This window comes from Carcharhinus amblyrhynchos, chromosome 16 (genome assembly GCF_965287045.1).
Source record: "Carcharhinus amblyrhynchos chromosome 16, sCarAmb.v2.hapA, whole genome shotgun sequence".
In the NCBI taxonomy this organism is placed as follows: domain Eukaryota; kingdom Metazoa; phylum Chordata; class Chondrichthyes; order Carcharhiniformes; family Carcharhinidae; genus Carcharhinus; species Carcharhinus amblyrhynchos.
The window spans coordinates 5,194,969-5,213,948 of NC_137339.1; the positions used below are offsets into that span (position 1 = coordinate 5,194,969).

An 18,980-nucleotide genomic window follows, 5' to 3' on the forward strand; every position below is an offset into this window, starting at 1 on the left:
CGGCAGGAGACTGAATAACTTATTTAAATATATTTAAATTACTATTTCCATGGATTTATTGAGCCTGGGTTGCAATCATCCTGCTGACTTGTCTTTGTGGCCTCACTAGCAGAGGTTCTATTGGTGAGGAAAACACCTGGTCCCCACGAATGGCCAAACAGTCATGTTGGCCTCACCAGTAAAACCGGAGGCCATTGAGACCCCCTGGGGAAGGCGTGGGCAAGAGGAAAAGATTGGGGATTCCCTTTAGGCAGTGCCAGCCTGGCACCCAGGCACTGCCCACTGGGAACCCTGGCATTGCCCATCAATTGGGGCAGGAGGGGGCTGCCACTCTGCAGTTGTGATCGGCAGTGGGACGGGGGAAGGGGCAATCAATCTGGGCGACGAGGAGGCGGGCGCGGGAGTGATACTTTTGGGAGGTGTGGGGTCCGTGATCGTTGTGGGGGGGGGAGCCTCTGTTGCAATTGCGCATTTTCAGCCACAGAAGCTTACACATGCGCAATCGTTCCCTCTGCTTCTACATCAAACTGGCTGGTGATTTAAGCCCCGTCCCCACCATCTAGTGGTTAGAAACAGGGGGTCTAGTGGGAGGGTCTGTTGACTGCAGGCAGGATTTTACAGTTTCAGGATAAGAGAGGCCATAAAATCCCGCCCCTTAACTCTGTTCTCTCTCCTTATAGTTGCTGTCAGATTTTTCCAGCATTCTGATTTTAATCACACTTCAGCCAATTTATAATGCCAAACTGCATCTGGTGAAAATGTTGATCAGATTTGTTCATGTGGGATAATTAAAGCATCATTCAAGGAAATCAAGACACAGACAAAAGCTCATCCTTTTTTATGGCAGATAGGAGAAAAAGGAAAAAGATTTTCTCAAGAATCATCAGCCAACATGCATTGTACGTTGTTTTGCATATCGATTTCTTGGGGAATTCTTCAAGAATTTAACATTATCTTTATCAAAGTAATTTCAGCGTGATGGACAATACGATTTTTAATGCAGCAAAATATCTTAAATGTATTGCAGTAGAAAAGAATTCAATAATAGTTTTCAAATGGGAATTGAATATACATATAAATATAAACAAATCTTCAGGTTTGAGGGAAAAGCTGGGAAGTGGACTAATTAGGTAGCTCTTTCAAAGAGCTGGCATAGGCATGATGGGCTGAATGGTCTTCTGATTTATATCAGGTCTTCTGATTTATATCATTCTATGAGCTACGATAGGTAGCTGTCAAAGAACAAAAGGGAGCAAAAGAGAAAATAAAATGCATTTCCACTCATTTAGAACAAGATAATTAGATATTTTTTAAACTCACAATTTGCCTTCATAATCTTTCCAAGCTTTTTCAAAGGGCTTCTTTAAATCCTGCAAAAAAATGGAAAAAGCAACAACAAGCACTAAATAAAATTTAGTCTTATAACAATGATGTGATTAGGATTGTATTAGCTGAAATGCTTGCGTCAATACAGTTCATGTTTCAAATTCTAGTGCTAAGTAGAAAATATCCTTAAAATATTAGATGCACTACATTTGTTGCAAGTTTATTTTCCGCATCACCACTGTGACCCAATCATGGCTGTGACTGCACACTTGTTCTTCTATTTCTTCACGGAATGTAGGTATTACTGTGAAGGTCAGCATTCACTGCCATCCTGAAATTGCTTTTATAAAAGTGGTGAGGAGCTGCCTTCTTAACTTGCTGCAGTCTGTGTGGTGAACCTAGACATGAGTTAACGGAAGTATTGGGGTTGAGTCTATTCCTGGATCACTGACCACAAACAAACACTTTTCTGCAGGGGGTCAATGGATAGTCATGAAGTGTATCAAAACTGACTGATTTTTCACTGCTCAGGGTGCATTGGCTGATTTAGTGTCTCAGTTGCTGCCTTGGCTGAGTTCAGCAAATTCAGTCCACACTGGCAATCAGACTCTGGTCTGTATGGTTTACTGCTGCAATAGATTTTTTTTAAATGGTTCTACTTACTTCTACGTAAGTAATGACCTACAACTACCATCAGAAGAATTGCAAAACCAGCACATTACTCATTAACTGCTACATAACCGAGCTCCTACTTCATTAGTTTTTTTGTAAAAACAGTCAATGTTGCCTCACCCCCTTGACTCCTTTCAGTTCTCCTTTCAGCAGAGAGTTCAGGAAAAAGACAATATGATTCACACTCTGCAACTGAAGGAGGAAAAAAACACATCAGCATTGAATGATAATGCAGAACAAATAAATGAAATTGACTAAGGTAAAAGGCAGAAGGCAGATGTAAAGTTAAATATTTTAAACACAATTAATGCTCTCCTCTGATGGTCCACTGACTTTATTAAATGGGTGGCTGAACAGAGGTTCAATCTCCAGTTTGCCATAATTTGAAGAAATAAAGAAGGGAGAATCTGGCAAGGTTCCTTCTTCTGGTAATAGTCGACTCCACTGCAAGTTTAGTCATTTGGATGCATGAATAGTGAAATAACTCTTCCAAGTCCAGTGTCCTGTCACTAAATCTAGATTTATTTACATAGTCAGCAACACTCAGGTACTTCCGCATACAGAGTGTAAAGCTGGAGTGTCAGTAACCCTGACACTCCACAACATATCTACAAGCAGGGCTCTCTGATTGGACAAGGCATTACTATCTTAATCAGGGAGCTCGCATTCTAAGAGGTCTGCATCGTGGGTCTCGCTATAGTCTTTACAAATAGGACAGAATTGGGCTTGAATATTGCCCTTGCAGTCAAATTGTCTGCCAACACTCACTGGCAAAACTTGTAAAATAATAACGACTCCTGAATATGATAGCAAATGGTAACTAGTAGCCTTGGAACAGTAGATGTGAATGAACAAATAGTGAGGAAAAAAAGTATTTACCTTCTGGATCTGTTCCATATAATTTGAAATAAAATGTATATTTTAATTAACATTTTTATTCTGGGATCAATAGATTTTTGTTAATGATCTAGCAGATCAACACTTTTGTCTTCATTTTCTTAGGCAGTCCCTTGGACTGAGGATGGCTTTCTTCCACACAGAGGTTGCAGGTCCTACACTGACTAAAAAATCCAATACTGAATCAGCACACTTTGCTACAGGCAGAGAAGGTAGTGTTTGATGAGCAGGTAGGTTGTACGCTCAGGTATTGTATGCTTCTTTCACTGTTTGTGCTTGGTCTCCACCCAGGCCTAACAGAGACGTTTGAAATGGGTGGCATCTTCTTGGATGCTTCTTCACCAGTTTGGAGGGTCTCCTTTGTACAGTTGTAGGAACAGTGGCCGGGATTCTCCCAAAAAAATTCTAAGTCTGTGGGAAATTTATGGGAAAATGGGAGTAAACCCCACTGGTTTTTCTCGCGTGATTTCCAGAATGAATCCCTGACACTGTCCATTTTAGAGCTCCTCAGGATAATTCACTCTGGAAATCAAGGGGTAGGGTCTATTGCTACCTGAGAGGCCAGCATCATAGCGCTGAGCGGACCACTGTGGATGCGCCTAGACGTCAGCACAGAGATCGGTGCATGCGCAGTGGCCCCACACTGCTGGCATCCTGATCATTGGCCAGATCATTGTTCACTGGAGCGGGCGGAGTGAAGGTCGCACACAGTAAGGTAAGAGATTACCTTTAAAAAACATTTTTACGGGCTCAGTAACGTTTTTGGATTTAAAACTACAAATGAAGTGGGTCACGGGGATTTGTGGGAAGGGATTTTTTTTAAACCGCGCTAGGTTTAAAAGGAGGCCTGCTGTAGACAGCGGGCAGTGGAGTGAGAGGGAAGCAGAGTGGGCTGTAAGGGCTTAGGGTCAAAGGGCTTGGGAGAAAAGGGCCAGGTAAGTTTGACTTGTTAACTGTGTTGAGTAATTCCTAAGACAGTGTGATGGAGGGGCATGTGATGTGCTGTTTCTGTATGATGTGTGAGCTGGTGGACCCCAGGGTCCTTCCCAGTGACCATGTCTGCAGTGAGTGTTGGTTGCTAGAGGAGCTCCAGCTCAAAGTAGATGAGCTGGCCTCTGAGCTTCAGACACTGAGGCTCATCAGGGGGAGGGAGTGTACCAAAGATAATGGGGTGCAAGAGACGTCCACACCCCCTAGACTGGCTCACTCTAAGGGTCAGGAACAAGAGGGGGTTGCTGGGGGGAGGAAGGGTGGGAGGAAGGAGGGGGGAGTGGGGAGGAAGGAGGGGGGAGTGGGGAGGAAGGAGGGGGGGAGTGGGGAGGAAGGAGGGGGGAGTGGGGAGGAAGGAGGGGGTGACCCAAATGCCTCAGCCTCTCAATCTGCACAACAGGTTTGAGGTTCTTGCTCCCGGTGTGGACAAGAATGAGGGCTGTAAGGTTGACAAGCAAACTGCCCACGGTACAGTGATGCAGACACAGGACAAAGACAAAGAGGAAGAGGTAAAGAGGAATGTAATGGTAATTGGGGATAATGTAGTTAGGGGTATAGACAGTGTCTTTTGTCACAATGAAAAAGAACACAGAAGAGTGTGTTGTCTGCCTGGTGCTTGGGTCCATGATGTCTAATCTGGGCTGCAGAGGATCCTGGAGTGGGAGGGTGAGAATCCGGTCGTTGTGGTACATGTGGGTGCCAACGACATCGGCAAATTGGGGACTAAGGATCTGCAGAGGGAGTAAACAAAGCTGGGAATGGAATTAAAAAGCAGAACTGACAAGGTGGTTATCTCTGGATTACTACCTGAACCGTGTGCAGATGGGCGTAGGGTAGATAGGATTAAAGAGATGAATGGGTGGCTCAGGGATTGGTGTGGGAGGAATGGGTTTGAATTTATGGGGCATTGGCACCAGTAATGGGGCAGGTGGGACCTGTCCAGATGGGATGGTGTTGGTCTGAACCGTGCTGGGACCAGAGTCCTGGCGAATCGTATAACTAGGACTGTAGATAGGGCTTTAAACTAATTAGTGGGGGGGGAGGGTGCAAGGGTAGGTGAAATTACAGTGCCTAAAGTAAAAGAGAGGGTACAGGTACAGGAAGAGGTCAAGGATGTCCCAATAATAAAGGGAGTAGGGGGCATGAGAAAGGTTGGTAGGGTTCCTTCAAATAGGGTCCAGATAAAGGCTGGGATAAAGACACTTTATCTGAATGCACGAAGCATTCGGAACAAAGTGAATGAGCTGGTGGCGCAGATCAGCACAAATGGATATGATCTGGTGGCCATTACAGAAACGTGGTTGCAGGGTGACGGGGACTGGGAGCTGAATGTCCAGGGGTATCAAGTGTTTAGGAAGGATAGACGGGAGGAAAAGGGGGGAGGGGTAGCTCTGCTGATTAAGGATGGTATCAGGATGGTAGTAAGGGAAGATATAGGCGCCAAAGAGCAGAACGTGGAATCGTTGTGGGTGGAGATAAGGAACAGCAAGGAGAGGAAGACGCTGGTGGGTGTGGTCTATAGGCCCCCAAATAATGACCTGGAGGTGGGGCGGGCTATAAACACGCAAATAAATGATGCATGCAGAAATAGAACGGTGATAATTATGGGGGATTTCAATCTACATATTGATTGGTCAACCCATGTTGGACGCGGTGGGCTCGAGGAGGAGTTCTTGGAATGCTGCCGGGATAGTTTCCTTGAACAGTGTGTGTTGGAGCCGACAAGGGAGCGAGCTATCTTAGATCTGGTGTTATGTAATGAGGCAGGTAGAATCAGGGACCTTGTTGTGAGGGATCCTCTTGGGAAGAGTGATCATTGTATCGTTGAGTTTTTGATGCAGATGGAGGATGAGAAAGTAGGATCCCGGACCTGTGTCCTCTGTTTGAACAGAGGGGAGTATGATAGGATGAGAGAGGAATTGGCAAATGTAGATTGGGGGCGCAGATTGGTCGGTAAGACTGCTGAGGAACAGTAGAGGATCTTTAAGGAGATCTTTCTTGGTGCTCAGCAGAAATTTATTCCGATGGTAAAGAAGGATCGTAGGAGAAGGGATAATCAGCCATGGTTAACGAGGGAAATAAAGGAGAGTGTTAAATTAAAAGCTGATGTGTTTAGAGTAGCTAAAAGTAGCGGGCGAGTAGAGGATTGGGAGAGGTTTAAAAATCAACAAAGAATGATGAAGAAGTTGATAAAGAAAGGAAGGATAGACTATGAAGCTAAACTAGCGCTAAATATAAAAAAGGATAGTAAGAGTTTTTATAAATATATAAAGAGGAGGAGGCTGGCTAGGGTAAATGTTGGACCATTAGAGGATGAGAGGGGGGATTTAGTGGTGGGGGATGAGGAAATGGCTGAGGCCTTAAATAAGTTTTTTGCTTCAGTCTTCACGGAGGAGGACGCGAATAGTTTGCCGGGTATTAAAGATAGAAGGATGGTAGGAGTTGAGGGCCTGAATGCGATCACTGTCACTAGAGAGGTAGTGCTCGATAGACTAGCAGGACTGATGGAGGACAAGTCCCCAGGACCAGATGGAATGCATCCCAGGGTTCTGAAGGAAATGGCAGAGGTGATAGTAGATGCCTTAGTGGTTATTTTCCAAACCTCGCTGGATTCCGGGGAAGTGCCGGAAGATTGGAAAACGGCTAATGATACGCTGCTGTTTAAAAATGGTAGCAGGCAAAAGGCAGGGAATTATAGGCCAGTTAGTTTAACGTCTGTTATAGGAAAAATGCTTGAATCTGTCATCAAAGAAGAAATAGTGAGGCACCTTGAGAAGAATTGTTTGATAGAGCAGACGCAGCACGGATTCGTTAAGAGGAAGTCGTATCTGACGAATTTATTGGAATTCTATGAGGATGTGTCTAGTGCGGTGGACGGAGGGGAACCAGTGGATGTGGTGCTTCTCGATTTTCAGAAAGCGTTTGATAAGGTGCCGCACAAAAGGTTGTACAGAAGGTTAGGGGGCATGGAGTTGGGGGTAAGGTATTAGCGTGGATAGAGGATTGGCTGTCAAATAGGAGGCAGAGAGTAGGTGTCAATGGGTGCTATTCGGATTGGCGTTTGGTGACTAGTGGAGTGCCCCAGGGATCGGTGCTGGGGCCTCAGCTATTTACCATTTATATAGATGATCTGGAGGAGGGAGCTGAGTGTAGGGTGTCGAAATTTGCTAATGACACAAAGATAAGTGGAAAAGCAAATTGTGCGGAGGGTGTAGAAAGTCTGCAGAGGGATCTAGATAGGCTGAGCGAGTGGGCGAGGACCTGACAGATGGAATACAATGTTGGCAGGTATGAGGTTATCCACTTTGGCAGGAATAATAGTAGGAGGGACTATTATTTAAAGGGCGAAAAGCTGCAGCACGCTACAGTGCAGAAGGACCTGGGGGTCCTTGTGCATGAGTCGCAAAAACCCAGCCTACAGGTGCAGCAGGTGATCAGGAAGGCGAATGGGATGCTGGCCTTCATAGCGAGGGGGATTGAATATACGAGTAGGGAGGTCTTGCTGCAACTGTACAGGGCACTGGTGACGCCGCAGCTGGAGTACTGTGTGCAGTTTTGGTTGACGCACTTGCGCAAGGATATTTTGGCCTTGGAGGCAGTGCAGAGGAGGTTCACTAGGCTGATACCGGAGATGAGGGGGTTGAGCTATGAAGAGAGGCTGAATAGACTGGGCTTGTACTCGTTGGAGTTTAGAATGATGAGGGGGGATCTTAATGAGACGTATAAGATGATGAAGGGGATGGATAGGGTAGAGGTTGAGAGGTTCTTCCCGCTCAGAAAGGACAGTAGGACTAGAGGGCACAGCCTCAAGATAAGGGGGGGGGGCAGTTTAGAATGGAGTTGAGGAGGAACTTCTTCACTCAAAGGGTGGTGAATCTCTGGAATTCTCTGCCCGTTGAAGTGGTGGAGGCTACCTCGCTAAATATATTTAAGACGCGGGTAGATAGGTTTTTGGTAGGCAAGGGGATTAAGGGTTATGGGGAGAAAGCAGGAAAGTGGAACTGAGCCACTTCAGGTCAGCCATGATCTTATTGAATGGCGGGGCAGGCTCGAGGGGCTAGATGGCCTACTCCTGCTCCTATTTCTTATGTTCTTATGTTCTTATATCCGCAACCTCCCCATTACTGACCTTTTGCCCCCACTCCCTGATTTCTCTGAGCAAGCCCCGCTAACCCCCATCCCTAACCACTGGCCAATGCCAATCTCCCTGACCACCCACCTAACCAGTCCTAATCTCCCTGACTTCCTGACTCCGTGCCCCTAGCAGCCCTGACACCTTAGCATCAATGATCTGCCCCTCCACATACCTGGACGGCCAGCCCCAAACACCTTTTCCCTCCCTCTACTTGCAATCCCAGTGCAGAATGGCAGCAGGTCCCCCCATCCCAACTGATTGCCCTCCCCCAATAGGTCCTGCCCCCAACAGGTCCTGGCCTCAATATGCCCTGCTCCTCTGGCTCCACTCCATTGGCATTCTCTGATGCCTGGTGGGTAGTACCAGGGTGCCCCTCAGGCAATGCCAGTTTGTGCCTTGGGCAGTGCCAGGGTACCAGGCACTACCCAAGGGGCACTCCCATTACCTCTGACCTCCTGGGGCTTCAATGGCCTCTCTTCCCTCCAACAGGGCGGCTGTCTGTTCCCCATTAGTGGGGTGCAGTAGTAAACCCTGCTGGAGTGAACCACTTCCAGCAGGGGTGGGAAATGTTAGTTGGCCTGGACATTTCAGTCCCGGGCCCGCTAGCGAAACGGAAATGCTGATTTCCTTCTTGTAATCAGCTCTGCACTGATTTCTGGTGTGGAGCTGATTATGCTGGAAATCTTTGGCTGGGAGACTTGCAGCAGCCATGCTGCCCAGTGAGAAGCCCGCAAAACAGTCCCTGCTGATGTCTCCCGGCCCACTATGCTGGCTGGGATTATTGTCCCCAGCATTTTTTGAAAAAGTTTCCCAAATCCAGAATATGGTTCATGGCTCTTTTGAAGGCAGTGAACTACAAATCATGGAGAACCTAGCCTGACTCCATGAAAATTGTGGAGGTTATGAGATGCCTATTTCCACAACTGAAGCCGTCCAGGTAGTGCTCGCTACCATCAGCCTTACCCTGTGCTGGCAAAAATTGTAGAACTGGAAACGGGGACAGGAATCCAGGAATTGGATCTTGCCAAGGCTCTCTAAAAATATCTCTGATTCTGAATTACAATTGGAGACTTTGGAAGGTTCCAACTTACTTCTTTAAATAGTTACCCTGAAAATGTTTGATTCAGAAATAGCATTCTAGCTCCTGGGTAATTATACAACTGACATACCTGACTCCCCCTTTGACTTCCTGGCTAACCTCTACCACCCCCCCGACAACTGCCGCCCATCCACACTCCCTAACCTAACATCTCCTCATCACCCAACCTCACTACCCAACTTCCCCTCTTGATCTCTCTCTCCCTCCCATTGGTCTGGTCTGACCTCACCTTACCTGCCTACCCCATTATCCACTTGCCTCACCCATTCTACCCCATTACCTCACCACCCTTACCTACTTACACATTCATCCAGAGTAGCTGTCTGATGGTGATTGCTGCTCTATGGAAGGCTTGAACCAATATCTTAAAATTCATCTTTCTGGTGTAATAGACCACATCAGAAACTCTAAGGTATGTTATAGAGTTAACCTAGATCCCAATTTTTTTTGATTTTGGCATTCTGCTGCCTCACAGCACCAGGGATCCAGGTTCAATTTTGGTCTTGGGTGACTGTGTGGAGTTTTCCCTGTGCCTTTGTGGGTTTTCTTCAGGTACTCTGCTTTCCTCCCACACTCCAAAGATGGAATGGCCATGGTAAATTCCCCCTTGGTGTCCCAACTGTGTAGGTTAGGGAGATTAGTGGGTTAAATACATGGGGTTACAGGGATAGGACCTGGCTGGGATTGTTGTTGGAGAGTTGGTGCATGCTCAATGGGCCATATGGCCTCCTATGATTAGGGTCAGCATAAGGTATCTCAGTCTTGGTATGATTCAATTGTCCTATCAGGAAGCTTCCATCAAAAACAAACTTTATTTTTAACAACACAGTTAAAATATAACAAAAAGAAATAGCATAACTTTTACCAATTGAAAATACTTAAACATTATAAGGTATAATTCTTAATAGCTAGCTATCTCTGAAGTTCTAATGTAAGCAGTATCCTCATACTCATAAATCCCTTTTCAAAATCAGCACAAAAATAGATATTCTCACATAGGTGCTATGTTTCCACCATTTTACCCCTCTGGACAAATACAGAAAGACACCTGTCATATGACTCTCAGCAACCTTCAGAGAAAGATTCATCCCCAAACAGCAGAATCTCAGAGAAAGAGACTCATTTTTACAAATCGCAATGACTAAATTCAGAGAAAGAGAGGCACTGCTCTCTAACAATTCCAAACAACAACTCAGTTTGATAGCTCTGTATAAGCCTAGCTCTGCCTGTCAATCATCCTAATCAAGTCCTACTCTGCAAAACCCCAGGGGGAAACACTAAAATAACAGAACAGCATTAGCCCAGATTAAAACAAACATTCTAGCAATTCAGACCAATTCTGCTGCTGCAGTAACAATAGAGGCTGGTAACAGACCAAGTGGCACTGGTGTTAGAACAAACTACTAAAAAAACTGCAAAGAAAAATGACTCAAACACATTTCTTAAAGGTACAGTATCACATTGATGGATACTTAAGAATGTGGCCCTGCTATCACATTATCAGACTTTATCACAATATCAGATTTTATAAAGAGGATCAGATCAAGAAAGAAATTTTATCATCAGAAATATAAATAAACTGTGAGACATAAATATATGTAGCATAAAAGACAAGAATGGATAATATAATGTAAGTGAAGTTTTCCATGATCTCATGAAGAGGTCATTTATAAATTAATTACAATAAAACCAAGTTGAATCTTTGTAAAGCACTCATGTTTATTTTATACTCATCAATAACATATTGAAGGTTAATAGAGATGATTTACTATGCATCTTTTTAATTACTGTTACAATTGAATAAGAACATAAGAACATAAGAACATAAGAAATAGGAGCAGGAGTAGGCCAACTAGCCCTTCGAGCCTGCCCCGCCATTCAATAAGATCATGGCTGATCTGTCGTGGCTCAGTTCCACCTTCCCGCCCTCTCTTATCAAAAACCCATCAACCCGCGTCTTAAAAATATTTAGCGAGGCAGCCTCCACCACTTCAACGGGCAGAGAATTCCAGAGATTCACCACCCTTTGAGTGAAGAAGTTCCTCCTCAACTCCGTTCTAAACCGCCCCCCCTTTTATCTTGAGGCTGTGCCCCCTAGTCCTACTGTCCTTTCTGAGCAGGAAGAGTCTCTCCACCTCTATCCTATCCATCCCATAAGACCATGATTATGCATTATACATGTTTACATATGTATGCAAACAAACGTATTGGAAAAGATCAGTCAGTGCAGTTTCTACACTCCTGACATGAAGAACATAAGAACATAAGAACATAAGAAATAGGAGCAGGAGTAGGCCATCTGGCCCTTCGAGCCTGCCCCGCCATTCAATAAGATCATGGCTGATCTGTCGTGGCTCAGTTCCACTTTCCCGCCCTCTCCCCATAACCCTTAATCCCCTCTCTTATCAAAAACCCATCAACCCGCTTCTTAAAAATATTTAGCGAGGCAGCCTCCACCACTTCAACGGGCAGAGAATTCCAGAGATTCACCACCCTTTGAGTGAAGAAGTTCCTCCTCAACTCCGTTCTGAACCGCCCCCCCTTTATCTTGAGGCTGTGCCCCCTAGTCCTACTGTCTTTTTTGAGCGGGAAGAGTCTTTCCACCTCTATCCTATCCATCCCATTCATCATCTTATACGTCTCAATGAGATCTCCCCTCATTCTTCTAAACTCTAACGAGTACAAGCCTAGTTTATTCAGCCTCTCCTCATAGCTCAACCCCCTCAACTCCGGTATCAGCCTAGTAAACCTCCTCTGCACTCCCTCCAAGGCCAAAATATCCTTGCGCAGGTGCGGCGCCCAAAACTGCACACAGTACTCCAGCTGCGGCCTCACCAATGCCCTATACAGCTGCAGCAAGACCTCCCTACTTTTATATTCAATCCCCCTCGCTATGAAGGCCAGCATCCCATTCGCCTTCCTGACCACCTGCTGCACCTGCAGGCTGGGTTTTTGCGACTCATGCACAAGGACCCCGAGGTCCCTCTGCACCGTCGCCTGCTGCAGTTTTTCGCCCCGTAAGTAATAGTCCTTCCTACCATTCTTCCTACCAAAGTGGACCACCTCACACTTGCCAACATTAAATTCCATTTGCCATTTCCTGGCCCATTCGCCCAGCCTATCTAGATCCTTCTGCAGACTCTCCACACCCTCCGCACAATTTGCCTTTCCCCCAATCTTGGTGTCATCAGCAAATTTCGACACCCTACACTCGGTTCCCTCCTCCAGATCATCTATATAAATGGTAAATAGCTGAGGCCCCAGCACCGACCCCTGGGGCACCCCACTAGTCACCAACCGCCAATCCGAATAGCACCCATTGACCCCCACTCTCTGCCTCCTATTTGACAACCAATCCTCTATCCACGCTAACACCCTACCCCCAACTCCATGTCCTCTGACCTTCTGCAGTAACCTGCTGGTGTATAACAGTGACTTCAGCAGATGAATTGTTGATTTCAAAATTCTAGTAACGCTGATTTCTGCAAGCAAGGTTCGAACATAACGTGGCGGGTTTTTTTTTACACAGAAGGTGGTGGGTGCCTGGAACTCGCAGGAACCCACTACTGAGGGAAGTAGCGGAAGCAGACACGATAATGATTTTAAGGGGCGTCTTGACATGAAAATGGTGGAAATAGAGGGAATTGTCCCTGGTAGAATAGCGGGTTTTAGTTCAGTTGGGCAGCATGGTTGGTGCAGGCTTGCAGGGCCAAGGGGCCTGTTCATGTGCTGTAATTTTCTTTATCCTTTGTTGTTCAAATCCATCTGAACATTATGCATAGGACATCTTTTGATTGATGAGATGATACTCATCTCCCATGATCTCTTGTTGTTTCCATTGAGATGGCAATTAGTTTCAGTATTTAAAAATAAAGTTGGAAACAGGATGAGATTTCACTGTCCTTTTTTTAAATTCATTTATGGGATGTGGATGATGCAGGCTAGACCAGCATCTAATGACCATCCCAACTTGCTCTTCAGAAGGTGATGGTGAGCAGTCTCCTGAACTGTTACATAAGAACATAAGAAATAGGAGCAGGAGTAGGCCATCTGGCCCTTCGAGCCTGCCCCGCCATTCAATAAGATCATGGCTGATCTGTCGTGGCTCAGTTCCACATTCCCGCCCTCTCCCCATAACCCTTAATCCCCTCTCTTACCAAAAACCCATCAACCCGCGTCTTAAAAATATTTAGCGAGGTAGCCTCCACCACTTCAACGGGCAGAGAATTCCAGAGATTCACCACCCTTTGAGTGAAGAAGTTCTTCCTCAACTCCGTTCTAAACCGCCCCCCCTTTATCTTGAGGCTGTGCCCCCTAGTCCTACTGTCCTTTCTGAGCGGGAAGAGTCTCTCCACCTCTATCCTATCCATCCCATTCATCATCTTATACGTCTCAATGAGATCTCCCCTCATTCTTCTAAACTCTAACGAGTACAAACCTAGTTGATTCAGCCTCTCCTCATAGCTCAACCCCCTCAATTCCGGCATCAGCCTAGTAAACCTCCTCTGCACTCCCTCCAAGGCTAAAATATCCTTGCGTAAGTACGGCGCCCAAAACTGCACACAGTACTCCAGCTGCGGCCTCACCAATGCCCTATACAGCCGCAGCAAGACCTCCCTACTTTTACATTCAATCCCCCTCGCTATGAAGGCCAGCATCCCATTAGCCTTCCTGACCACCTGCTGCACCTGCAAGCTGGGTTTTTGCGACTCATGCACAAGGACCCCGAGGTCCCTCTGCACCGTCGCCTGCTGCAGTTTTTCTCCACGTAAGTAATAATCCTTCCTACCATTATTCCTACCAAAGTGGACCACCTCGCACTTGCCAACATTAAATTCCATTTGCCATTTCCTGACCCATTCGCCCAGCCTATCTAGATCCTTCTGCAGACTCTCCACACCCTCCGCGCAATTTGCCGTTCCACCAATCTTGGTGTCATCAGCAAATTTCGACACCATGCACTCGGTTCCCTCCTCCAGATCATCTATATAAATGGTAAATAGCTGAGGCCCCAGCACCAACCCCTGAGGCACTCCACTAGTCACCAACCGCCAATCCGAATAGCACCCATTGACCCCCACTCTCTGCCTCCTATTTGACAACCAGTCCTCTATCCACGCTAACACCCTACCCCCAACTCCATGTCCCCCGACCTTCTGCAATAACCTCTTGTGAGGTACCTTGTCAAACGCCTTCTGAAAATCCAGAAAGACCACATCCACCGGCTCTCCTCTATCCACCGCCCTAGACACATCCTCATTGAGCTCCAGTAAATTTGTCAGACACGACTTAAAGTACCCTTCATTCTTATTGTCAGTTTTTGTATTTTGTAGTAATGGCAGTGGGAAGTTTTGAAGATACAGTAAAGGTCCATAGCTTCAAGGCCTTGACAGTTTCATATAGCTTGAAAGCTGAAATGGCAGATTCAAACATCCATTGTAATAGCGTCTAGCCACAAACATTGCTTTCTTCCCCATTTCCTCTCCCACCCAACCTCTGTTCAACAGCTGTCCATTTTCACCTTAATTATGTTTCCCTCGATTGAAACTAATCCTGTTCCAGTCTCACAAACTGAAAGTTTAGCTACTTATAACTTCATGCTGTTTCAGTCAAAGAATGTTAAACTTTTAGAACATAGAACATAGAACATAGAACATTACAGCGCAGAACAGGCCCTTCGGCCCACGATGTTGCGCCGACCAGTTAAAAAAAAATGACCCTCTAACCTAAACCAATTCCTTTTCATCCATAAACCTATCCACGGATCTCTTAAACGCCCCCAAACTAGGCGCATTTACAACCACAGCAGGCAGGGCATTCCAATCCCTCACCACCCTCTGGGTAAAGAACCTACCCCTGACATCCGTCCTATAACTACCCCCCCTTAATTTAAAGCCATGCCCCCTCGTGCTAGCTTTCTCCATCCGAGGAAAAAGGCTATCACTGTCCACCCTATCTAAACCTCTAATCATCTTATATGTTTCAATAAGATCCCCTCTTAGCCGCCTTCTTTCCAGCGAAAACAACCCCAAATCCCTCAGTCTCTCCTCATAGGACCTCCCCTCCATACCAGGCAACATCCTGGTAAACCTCCTCTGCACCCTCTCCAAAGCCTCCACATCCTTCCTGTAATGTGGGGACCAGAACTGCACACAGTACTCCAAGTGCGGCCGCACCAGAGTTGTGTACAGTTGCAACATGACGCTGCGACTCCTAAATTCAATCCCCCTACCAATAAACGCCAAGACACTGTATGCCTTCTTAACAACCCTATCTACTTGATTCCCAACTTTCAGGGATCTATGTACACATACACCTAGATCCCTCTGTTCATCCACACTATTCAAAGTCCTCCCGTTAGCCCTATACTCAACACATCTGTTATTCCTACCAAAGTGAATTACCTCACACTTTCTCACTTTTGGTGCAAAGTCATTTTTTATTACAATTCACAAGGGTCATTTTAATTTAGGGACTGTTTGCCTGGTCTGCAAATCCTGCTAAGTCTCACAAGAAGGTCATAATGAGATTTGAGTTGGCCAGATTTTCGAGCACGATGTTCCCGGGTCCTCTCCAATGATGCAATCTAAGCGTGAACCTGATTTGCATCAATTGAATGAAGTTATTAGTCATTAAGCAGCTTTATGCCATTGGTTTGGGCCATATCAGATACTTCCTCCACCAGTATGACATCTCACCAGCAGAAATCACTACAGGTTTTCAAAAATGTAAAATAAGCATGTGTGGAGAGGAAGGTTGGCCCTCAGTGCTTGAGGGTTTGGGGTGTTCAGCTTCTCTGCTGGGGGTCCCAGTGTCCATTGTTGCGGGGGGAGAGGGGGATACTTTACTTTGACCCTGAGATCGGGGCACCCTTTATCAGGGTCTATCAAGTCCTGCCCCTCATAAGTGATAGCACAAAATATGCCATCCTCCCCTCTGCCCTCCCCTTCCACCACCACTTCCCTCCCCCCTCCTGCTTTTCTTTGGCAAAGTGTCAGAAGATCTATAGTGAAAACCTGGCTGTGTTTCTAAGTGGAAATACACTGGTTCACAGTCAGAACCTGACAGTGACACTTTTTTTTAAGGAAAATTCCACCCTGTACTATTTTTATTCCAAGATCATCAAATTTGTTTCATTTTGTTTTTGGGTCTGGCTTGAACTGTGGGCCTGTTGTGGTGAGGGATGTGAAAGTTCTTGAAAAGTTAAATTTCTTTCCATGTTTTGTCCTTGGGTTACAAATAACATGAATTAAGTTAAAGATACAATTTCAAAAACTTTTTCAATACTGCTATGTTGAGATGTGCCCTGTATTGATTGAGGTTGATTGGCACTCTGATTTGCTTCTTCCCTTCTAGAAAAGGCCCAGTTCTGTTCTCTTGAAAACCACTCTGCAACAACACAGATAGGTTCAGTAGTCTCCTTACTCAAGAAATGTCTAGAGTGAACCTGAGCTTAAGTGCCATCATGCAAATTAGATTGTTTCTCTCTCTTGCTTGAACATGCACCAATCAAATTGGCTTAGCAGATAGAGGTTGTGGTTAAGAAGGCGTACTGGCCTTCATCAATCATGGAATTGAGTTTAGGAGTCGGGAGATAATGCTGCAGCTGTATAAGACCCTGGTCAGATCCCACTTTGAATACTGCGCTTAGCTCTGATTGCCTCATTACAGGAAGGATGTGGAAGCCATTGAACAAGCGCAGGGGAGATTTACAAGGATGTTGCCTGGATTGGGTGGCATGCCTTAAGAGGATAGGTTGAGAAGAGCCCAGTCTTTTCTCCTTAGAGATTTGAAGGATGAGAGGTGACCTGATAGAGGTGTATAACATGTTGAAAGGTATTGATCGGGTGGATTCCCAGGGCTAAAATGGCTGCCGCACAGGTTTAGGGTGCTGGGCAGTAGGTACAGAGGAGATGTCAGGAGTAACTCTTTCCCTCAGAGGGTGGTGGGTGCGTGGAATCGGCTGCCGGCAGTGGTGGTGGAGGCGGATTCGATAGGGTCTTTTAAGAGACTTCTGGATGAGTACATGGGTATAGGCAAGCATAGTTAGTAGAGGTATGTTTGACACAACTTGTGGGCCAAAGGGCCTGTTTGTGCTGTAGATTTTCTATGTTCTATACAACATTGCGCAGATAAGTTAGAAAATATATATCCAGCCCCAGAATTTTGTCCAGTGCCAAAATAATTGATTACTAAGTATTGCTGGTAAACAGCACATATTAATTTAGCCCTATGAAAATAAAATTTTCTTTTTAATAACCTGATTGATTCTGCAAACTCACTGTGTATGGGTGTCATTCACACCTCCGAGTAACAAGGATGTGGGTTCAAGTATCACCCCAGAATCTTGAGTCCAGAATATAAACTGATACTCCAAGGCACTACTGAGGAAATACTGCAATATTAAAGGTACAATGTTAAACCAAAATGTCATCCATGTTCTCTGATTGATGTAAAAGGGTTGACCTTTGCAACAACAGCAGCAACTTTCAATTTAACTTTAATCTTTAACTCAATAATACGTTCCAAGGCATATCACAGGAAAATTATGGAACAAAGTTTAACACTGGGCCATATTAGAGGTATTTGGCCAAGCTTTTAGTCACCTGGCCAAGTGGCAACTAAAAGGAAAGAAAAAGGCCAAGAGAGGTGGACAGATCTAGACAGGCAATTCCAGAGCTTATGCGGAAAGCTACTGAAGGAACAGCCACCCACACTGCAGTGGTTAAAACTGGGAAGACTTCAAGTGACTAGAATTTGCAGTGCACAGATCTTGCAGGAGGGCTGAAGGAGATTATAGAAATGGGGAGGGCTAACGCCATGATTTAAAACAAGAAACGTAACTTCAAAATGGAGGCGTCACTTAGATAAGAGACAATGTAGATTGGTATTTTTTAAATCCATTCTTTCATAGGATACAGGTGTCACTGGCTAGACCAGCATTTATTTCACATCACTAATTGCCCTTGAGAAGGTGATGATAAACTGCCTTCTTGAATTATTGCAGTCCATGTGCTGTAGAGACACCATAATGAGCATTGGGGAATTGGATGACTGGTACTTTGTGTAGCTTAGGACATGAGCAGCAGAGTGTTGAATGTTTTCAATTTGCAGAAGTTAGAGCATAGGGAACTGACTAGAAGTGTGTTGAAATATTCAAGTTTAGAGGTAACAAAGGCATTGATGAGGGTTTTAGTAATAGATAAGTTGAGACAAGGTTGAAGTCTGATGATATTATGAAGCTGAATATTATTGGTATCAGTGATTGTGTGAATGTGTAGTCGGACTCAGGGTCAATTTCAACATCAGGGTTACAAACTATCTCGTCAAGACAATTGCCAGGGAGTTGGTGGAAAGGAAATGGAATTTATGATGTGGACCATAAACTGACTTCCCAATACTTAATAAGAGAAATTTCTTCACATCCGTTAATAGTTGTCAAAAAAGCAGTCAGACATTTAGCGAGAGAGGGAAGTCAAGAGAAATGGGAAGAGAGGTAGAGCTCAGTATCATCAAATGAAATAGTGAAACTGATGCTATGACTTTGGATGATGTTGCTGAGGGGAAGAGTGTAGATAAGAAAAAGGGAGGCCGAAGGACAGATCCTTGGGGAACTGCAGAGGTAACTGGGTGGGAGAACAGAAACCATTGCAGGTGATTCTCTGGCCACACCAAGACAGATACAATTGAAACCAGAGAAGTATAGTCTCATAAAGCCAAGTTGACAGTGGAGAGCTGTTGGAGTCGAATTTTCTGGATAACCAATGTAAAACCTGCTAAGGAGCATGTCATAGTGGCCAGAAAAGGTCAAGGTCCATAATAAAATTTATTGTTGGAAATACTTCTCTATGGGCTATGAGG

General features: G+C 45.2%; 1 protein-coding gene across 4 annotated transcripts in view; it reads right to left on the reverse strand.

The window, feature by feature from the left end:
* The window catches only part of LOC145353793 (arf-GAP with SH3 domain, ANK repeat and PH domain-containing protein 1-like), a 196,398-nt gene that overhangs the window by 99,617 nt on the left and 77,801 nt on the right, over positions 1-18,980 (reverse strand). For 3 of the 4 annotated variants that reach the window (XM_080204606.1, XM_080204604.1, XM_080204603.1), the window contains exons 4-5: positions 2,119-2,190; positions 1,321-1,370 (exon numbers count right to left, since the gene is read on the reverse strand). In XM_080204606.1, the coding sequence (XP_080060732.1) occupies positions 1,321-1,370; positions 2,119-2,190 (122 nt within the window). The remainder of the gene's footprint in view (positions 1-1,320; positions 1,371-2,118; positions 2,191-18,980) is intronic. The other variant, XM_080204605.1, reaches the window with a different exon arrangement.